The 7,343-nt window shown below is 45.7% G+C and overlaps 2 protein-coding genes and 2 gene segments (V, D, J or C); all 4 read right to left on the bottom strand.

The window, feature by feature from the left end:
• Positions 1–481: 481 nt before the first annotated feature.
• On the bottom strand, positions 482–2,037 carry LOC124484739. Its single transcript, XM_047045818.1, has 4 exons — positions 1,896–2,037; positions 1,204–1,761; positions 750–1,062; positions 482–611 (listed from the first exon to the last, which is right to left on the bottom strand). Exons 2-4 carry the CDS (start codon positions 1,652–1,654, stop codon positions 566–568), a joined length of 810 nt encoding a protein of 269 aa, XP_046901774.1. The 5' UTR covers positions 1,655–1,761; positions 1,896–2,037; the 3' UTR covers positions 482–565.
• A 6-nt stretch (positions 2,038–2,043) lies between these two features.
• LOC124484802 lies at positions 2,044–2,770 on the bottom strand. The segment is given in 2 exon segments: positions 2,044–2,469; positions 2,594–2,770. Coding segments are annotated over 2 exon segments (375 nt in total).
• A 625-nt stretch (positions 2,771–3,395) lies between these two features.
• On the bottom strand, positions 3,396–4,660 carry LOC124484771. The segment is given in 2 exon segments: positions 3,396–4,202; positions 4,334–4,660. Coding segments are annotated over 2 exon segments (435 nt in total).
• Positions 4,661–5,218: 558 nt separating this feature from the next.
• On the bottom strand, positions 5,219–6,983 carry LOC124484747 (protein MNN4-like). The gene is made up of 2 exons (XM_047045830.1): positions 6,266–6,983; positions 5,219–6,120 (listed from the first exon to the last, which is right to left on the bottom strand). The coding sequence occupies exons 1-2, from the start codon at positions 6,783–6,785 to the stop codon at positions 5,951–5,953; spliced, it is 690 nt and encodes a 229-aa protein (XP_046901786.1). The 5' UTR covers positions 6,786–6,983; the 3' UTR covers positions 5,219–5,950.
• Between the last annotated feature and the right edge of the window lie 360 nt (positions 6,984–7,343).

The raw sequence follows: 7,343 nt of genomic DNA, 5'->3' as shown, positions 1-7,343 counted from the left end.
AGCACAGTAATAAACTGCACTGTGGCTGTTTACACTCAGTTTCTTAATGACAAGAGAGGCGTTCTTTGCCTTGTCACCACCGAGATCACCAGTGAAACTGAAATGTTCATCATTTGAACCTTCAAAGTTTGGAATCCCATAATTCAAATACCCGATAAGTGTGAGAGCTGTGTCCCCTGGTTTCTGGAAGTACCAGAGCATCACGGTATAATCTGTTTTACTGTGGGTGCAGACGAGCTGCACAGTATCTCCATCTCTGCTGAGGAGATCAGAGGGAGTCTGGTGGACCTCCACAGTCTGACACACACCTGGACAGACAGAGAGAAGATATTACCACCACATGGAAACACAAGACATCAAAACACTTAATAATACACTTACAATATAGAAATCTTTCACATTTAGCATATCTAAACAGTAATGACTAAGAGGAATATATAACATTTACCAGTCAGGATGAAGAACATCACAGTGAGTATGAGACATGTGATCATGTTGACTCCCAGTCCAGAAATGTTCAGGGACTCTGAGGAGCTCTGAGCTCTGGTTGATCCAGAACAAGACTTCACCCCCAGTCTGGTGCTGGAGGACTTGTTGAGCTGTAACTCCACCTACAGGACAGATGACAGATGTATATTTGTGGTGACGATACCCATCTCGTCTGAGTACAGGCCTGTTATTGTGGTTTGATACAGGTGTGCCTTGATAGTGTCTGGAAGGTTTTTGTAAAGCAGAGCAGAGTTCTGTACCACTGTGTCATATAAGCTGCACAGAAATATTGTCCATCATCTTCAGGTTGCCTCAGTTTGAGGAGATGAAGGTGGGCTTCTTTCTCACCATCTCCACTCACATCGAAGATATCCTGATGTGGAGACTCAACAATGGGACTTTTGTATGAAACATACGCTATTAGTTTCAGGGCAGTGTCTCCCACTGAACGCTGGTACCAGAGTATAGTGTCGTAATTAGGAATGTTATGTCTACAGCTCAGTTGGATCTTATCTTCTGGCTTCCCCAGGAGAGTAGAGGGAGTCTGGATCACCTCTTGACTGAGTGACACTCCTGTGGAAAGAAAAGGAGAGTAACTCTGATTTATATAAAGCTTGCCACACATATTTAATTAATCATGTTACTACACTACAGTTTAAAGGCATTTAAGTAGCAGTGTCAAAGTGTAATGTCCTGTGATGTCAGCAAGGTTACCTGTAATCCAGAACAAAGGAACAAAGAAGATAATGAGAAGTCTGATCATGGTGACTATCAGTGCTGAGCCTTGAAGACCAACTGAGGACTTAGCATCACTTCCTGGAGTTTGAGCAGGAACAGGAAGTGATGTAATCCGAATGTGCTGATATGATGTTGCTGGATTTAATTCATACCTCAAATTCAGGTGTTTCACTCTGAGGGTTTTTGTAGAAAACAGACGGGATCTGTAGCACTGTGCATAGCTGGCAGCACAGTAATAAACTGCACTGTGACTGTTTACACTCAGGTTCTTAATAACAAAAGAGGCGTTCTTTGCCTTGTCACTGCTGAGATCCCCAGTGAAACTAAAATGTTCTTTATTTGAACCTTCAAAGTTTGGAGCCCCATAATTCAAGTACCCGATGAGTGTGAGAGCTGTGTCCCCTGGTTTCTGGAAGTACCAGAGCATCACTCTGTAGTCAGTCTGGCCGTGGGTGCAGACGAGCTGCACAGTATCTCCATCTCTGCTGAGGAGATCAGAGGGAGTCTGGTGGACCTCCACTGTCTGACACACAACTGGACAGACAGAGAGAAGATATTACCACCACATGGACACACAAGACATCAAAACACTTTATTACTATATAGAAATCAGTCACATTTAGCATTTCTAAACAGTAATGACTCTGAGAGGAATATATGACATTTACCGGTCAGGATGAAGAAAAATCACTGTGAACATGAGACATGTGATCATGTTGACTCCCAGTCCAGAAATGTTCAGGGACTCTGAGGAGCTCTGAGCTCTGGTGTGATCCAGAACAAGACTTCACCCCCAGTCTGGTGCTGGAGGACTTGTTGAGCTGTAGCTCCACCTACAGGACAGACACCACATCTGTTCTGATGATTCAGGAAAACAAACCCAAGGCTTACACAAACCAGTTTTTGTTCAGCTGTACAATCAGTTTGTATCACTGTGTTGGCTGACAGCACAGAAATACAGCCCGCTGTCCTCTGGTGTCAAGTCGTTCACGGTGAATGCTCCGTTCTGAGCTACAGATTTAACAGCTGAGTATTTGGTTTTACTGAGATCTCCGTAGTCCGGCTGCATACCAACGCTTGTGAACACGATGAGCATCATGGACTCCCCTGGACGCTGTCTGAACCAGTACATCTGATAGTAACTCGCGTCTTTCTCATGGCTGCAGTTCATCTCTGCAGTTTTCTGGGCAAGACTCCAGATCGTTCCTGGCTGCTGTGTGACATCACTCTTCTGGCAGTGACCTGTGGGATGGAGATTATAATCATAGCAGAGTGGAAGTGATGCTCTTGTAAACATCTACACCGTGTGAGCGTTATGTAGTCCATCATGGAGATGTTTCCTATGTAGCCACTGACCCTACAGTACCTGTGAGCCAGAGTAGAGAGAGAGACACTGGGAGGAGAGCTTGGAGAGTCATGCTGGCCCTCTAGATCTGGAGAGAGCTACTCTGAACAGAACCACTGGTGTACCTTCTCCAAACTGAGCTTCACTAGAACTGGGAGGGCGGGAGGATGTGTGTGTGTGTGTCTGTGTTTGTGAGTGAAAGGCCTGCATCACCTGAGGTGCATCGGAAAGCTCCTCCTCTCCTCATAGCTGAGCAGAGTTCTGGCCCTGGATCAAAATTGGTGACGGTGGCTTCATGCAGGTGTGTGGAGGAGTCCTACCACACAGACAGCACAGTCTGGGAGACGTTTATGTATTGAACAGAGGGGAAATACACCACTGTGGAGACTAGCAGCACAGAAATACACTGCACTGCTGTCTGAAGGGAGCTGCTCTATTGTTAATGTGCAGGTTTGGCCTTGGTTTGCATTTCCTGTGATTTTGAACCCAGCTTCAGGAAATCCAGTTGTCCCTTGCATGTATCCCAGATACACTAGTTCTCCTGTGTCAGATTGTTTGTACCAGAGGATAACACTGTAACTTTGGATATGATGTCTGCAGTTCAGCTCAGTAGAATCTCCCAGGTCCTTAATCAAGGCTGCAGGAGTCTGGTGAACTTGGTCACTCAGAGACGAACCTGCAGATGAGGTAAGACAAGATGTTATTGCCTTTATTTTTTTTTTTAAGTAACCAAAGGAATTAATAATCTTATGAATGTAAACTCACTTGAACCCCAGACAGCATGAATGGATATGCTGATGAGCAGGATGATCATGGTGCTCCTGTCTGCTGAAGCTCTACCAGTGAGGCTTCACTCAGATAATCAGGGACTTGTTCTGACCTGTTACTGCTGGACCACTGTTGTCTTTACTGGGACTGGCTTTGATTCTGTGTTGGTTTGTTGGATTGATAAATGTGCAGGAAAGCACTTTGTAACGGTTTGAAAAGTTCTGTTCACATGAAGTCTGCTTACTGACTGAGAGGGAGGAGGCTGTCTACCACTGAGCTACACCCACCCCCTGCTGTGTCACAGTGACTCTGCCCAGAGGAGGTGGATGGAGGGAGTGTCAGCAGAACACACTGTCATCTCACATGACGTCACTCAGGACCTTTCAGGAGAAGTCTGAGGCAACAGCAACATTAGAGACGTGAGGATTAATGGAACTAGAGTGCCCCCTACAGTCCATAATGGGGATAAACATCATCAGATGGTTCATCATTCTGAATGAAGATCAAAACTCACAGGGGGTTTTTGTGCAGCTGCACATGATGTCTGTATCACTGTGTTCATAAACAGCACAGAAGTACATGCCGTTGTCTTCTGGTAAAGAGTTCTTCACTGTGAAAGACCCTCTCTCTGCTACAGTCTTGTTTGCAGAGAATTTGACTTCACTGAACTCTCCATAGTCAGGCTTGCTGCTGGCAACAGTGAACGCAACCTGCTTCATCCCCTGTCCTGGTAGCTGTCTGTACCAGTACATCTGGTAGTACCCAACACCCTTGGTGTGACTGCAGTCCATCTCAGCAGGCTGCCCCTTGATTGACCAGAGGATGCTGGGGGTCTGGGTGACATCACTCCCCTCAGAGAGACCTGGAGACACAGAGACCAAAACCAGGACATGAGGATGACTTGATGAACCACCGTTGAGGTCCACCAGCTCAGCTAGACCTGAGAATGAATCTCTCCACACTGTAGCAGAGAGAACAGTTCCTGGAAAGTACCTGCAGCCCACAGTAGCGACACAGAGACTGGGATGACAAGAGAGATCATGGATGAGGATGTCAGAGCTGAACACATCTCAGCAACTGACCAGAAACATGACTGTGCTTCTCTCTCTGGAGGGAGGAAATGACGTGACTCTGAAGAAGCCCTCCTGATCTCCACCTCCAGTCCTGTCACCTCCTCCACCAGGTTAGATGCTGTTTCTCTGTGTGTCCTCAGAACAAGTCAGACTGCAGTTGAACCTTTATCAGCAGATCACCAGTGTGGTGGTGTGTGAGCGTTGATCAAAGTGCTGCTCCTGATTCCCTGGCAGACGTTAGCCCCAGGTGTTGAGAGGGAGCCAGTCTCAGACTGGCTGCTCACACACACTGATCACCACTCTTATCACAGGAGGGTTTTTGTAGAGGAGAGAGGGAGGGTGCATCACTGTGCAGACTAGCAGCACAGAAATACACTGCTCCGTCACTTGGAGAGAGTTTGGAGATGGAGAGTTTTGACTCGCTACGCCCATCTCCCTCAAAGCTGATTTGTCCTTTCACATCTTCTTCTGGATATGGAAACTTAAGATTCAGATAACCAAGTAGCTGGAGAGCCCCATCTAAATGTTGTTTGTACCAGAGGATACAATCATAGTTTTGAACGCTGTGTGAACAAAGGATCTCTTTGTCAACAGAGTCTCCCAGGTTCTTGATCAGAGCAGAGGGGGTCTGCTGAACTGACTGACTGGCAGAGGAACCTGTGGAGAGAAACAGTGGTGATGAGATAAACTAAAACCATGATTCTGTTTTTCTCTCTGAAATGTTGTTCTGCTCACCCTTGATGCAGGGCAGACAGAGAGAGCAGAGGATGAAGGCTAGGATCATGGTGAACAGTCTTCTGTTGTGTGACGACCTGATGACCTGCTGGCATTCAGCATGGTCCTGTACATGAAGAAGAGGAGGGCGGGGCTACCAGTGTGACATCAGTACCAACATTCTTAATCTTCAAAAGTTTAGGTCTGTCTCCCCCTGCTGGCACAGTGTTCAACCCATCTCCTCATTACATACACACAATCTAACATTTCACAGCTTTAAATCCAAAGCAGCACATTCAGGGAGAGGGTGATCATCCACAATGTGGTTAGCCTGGTTTCTTCCAGGCTGTCTTGCACTGAGCTAAACCCAACCCCATCTGTGTCATCACATGGTAGTTCATGAAGAAGGAAGTGTTGGTTAGCTTAGGTTAACGGTTGATGATGTTGTTTGTTGTTGTTGCCATGCATCAATAAAACCTTTATTTGAATCAACATTGCACTGTAAAAGCATGTGGTCAATATGTCAACTTTATTAAGGTTCATTAGTTCAAGGTTGATAAGGTTCATTCGTTCGTTTGAGGAAAAGCCTGTATATGTAGTGGAGATGTTGTAGAGGTCCTGGTGATCAAGGTCAGCAGCAGAATGTCATCCATCCTTCTAGACACGATATAGAGCTGTTGCAGGGGAGAGCAATGGGTAAGTATCCTTCCTTTTACAAGTTAGATTAAAAAACGGGTTGAAGGGAATTTTTAATTTGACCCTATCTTGATTTCCCTCCAGGCGGCCGCCATGACTGATCTGAGGCCCCAACTGAAGGTGTAGACTACGTATCCTCAAAGGCCTTTATGTTACGGTCGGCCTCTTTGTTCAGTTTCTCCACATACGCTTCAATTTCAGCCAGTCTGGCTCTTTTCTTCTCCTCTTTTGTTGCCTTCTTTTTTGGTTTTACTTTCTGCCAGAACTGTCTCCAGAAACCACGTTTCTTCTCCATGTCTGTTTACAAGAGACAAGCATTAAATACTTCAACGTGGTTTACGGCACAAAGAATAACGATTGTCAAGCCTACAACAGTGTCTCAATGAAATCATTCTGACATTATTATATAGTACACTTTCACATCACAAAAAACATTTCTTACTTGTCGCTGACTGTTCCTTCTCTGACACTTCCTTCTCTGTCACTTCCTTCTCTGACACTTCCTTCTCTGTAGCTTCCTTCTCTGGCCCCCACGCATTCTTAACCTTCTCTCTGCTTTTGCGTTTCATTTCTGCATCGTCCTTCTTTACGACTGTGCAATCCTCCTTTGTATCTGCTATTTTCTCCTCCTTGAGTTTCTCTTGCCTTTTCATTTCTAGTTCCATCTCTTTTATTCTTTGCTCCTCTTCTCTCCTGTACTGACTCCTTTCCTCGATGGTTTTCCTATTCTCTTTCTCCTTTCTCCTCATGACTGCTAGTCTATGCTTCTCCTGCCACTGTCGTCTTGCCTCATCAGACTCTTGTCCGCATTCCTGCCGTTGTCTTTCCTCCTCCTCCCATCTCTTCTCTGATTCTTTCATTTTCGCATCCTCTCTCATAATTCTCTCCCTATCTTTAACCAACTCTATTTGCTTGTCCAATGTTGTTTGGAGCCAAAAGTTATCTGCAGCTTTTTCTCTCATGTCATATAACCTGGCCAACTGGGTTTTGTCCCTCTCTTTTAGTCCCTCTCTTTTTTAGTGAGTGACCTCTTCCTCTGACTTTTTCTCAAGCTCTTTCTGTCTCTTCAGTTCTTTCTCTTTCCATCTCCTGTCTCCTTTTTGTCTCCATCTCAGCTCCATGGCTTTTCTATGCTCTTCTCTTTGCCTCCTCTCCTCCATTTTTCTTTCCATCTCTCTTTTTCTTCCCTCCTCTTGGCTTTCCGTCTCGAGCCTTTTCCTTTCTTGCTCACTGTCTTGCTCAATTTGATCCATTTCTCCAACCTCACCCCTTTTTTCCTCAGTGACCACTTGTTGTTGCTCTGTCTTGTAGGCCTGTAGTTTGCTAGAACCTCCGGGTCCAGTGTGGGCTTCTTGAGAAGGGGACGGATGACTGCAACCTTGAGAGCCGGTGGGACACAGCCAGACTGAAGGGAAAGGTTAACAACTTTGGTGATGAAAGGACTGAGAGTGGGGATGTGTGACTTGAGCAGAGCAGTGGGGATGGGGTCCAAGGTACAGGATTTCATTTTGCTGACGATT

This window comes from Hypomesus transpacificus, chromosome 3, assembly GCF_021917145.1.
Source record: "Hypomesus transpacificus isolate Combined female chromosome 3, fHypTra1, whole genome shotgun sequence".
Taxonomy (NCBI): Eukaryota; Metazoa; Chordata; class Actinopteri; order Osmeriformes; family Osmeridae; genus Hypomesus; species Hypomesus transpacificus.
Note: the sequence above shows the minus strand (reverse complement) of the source record. Positions and strands in the feature narration are given on the sequence as shown.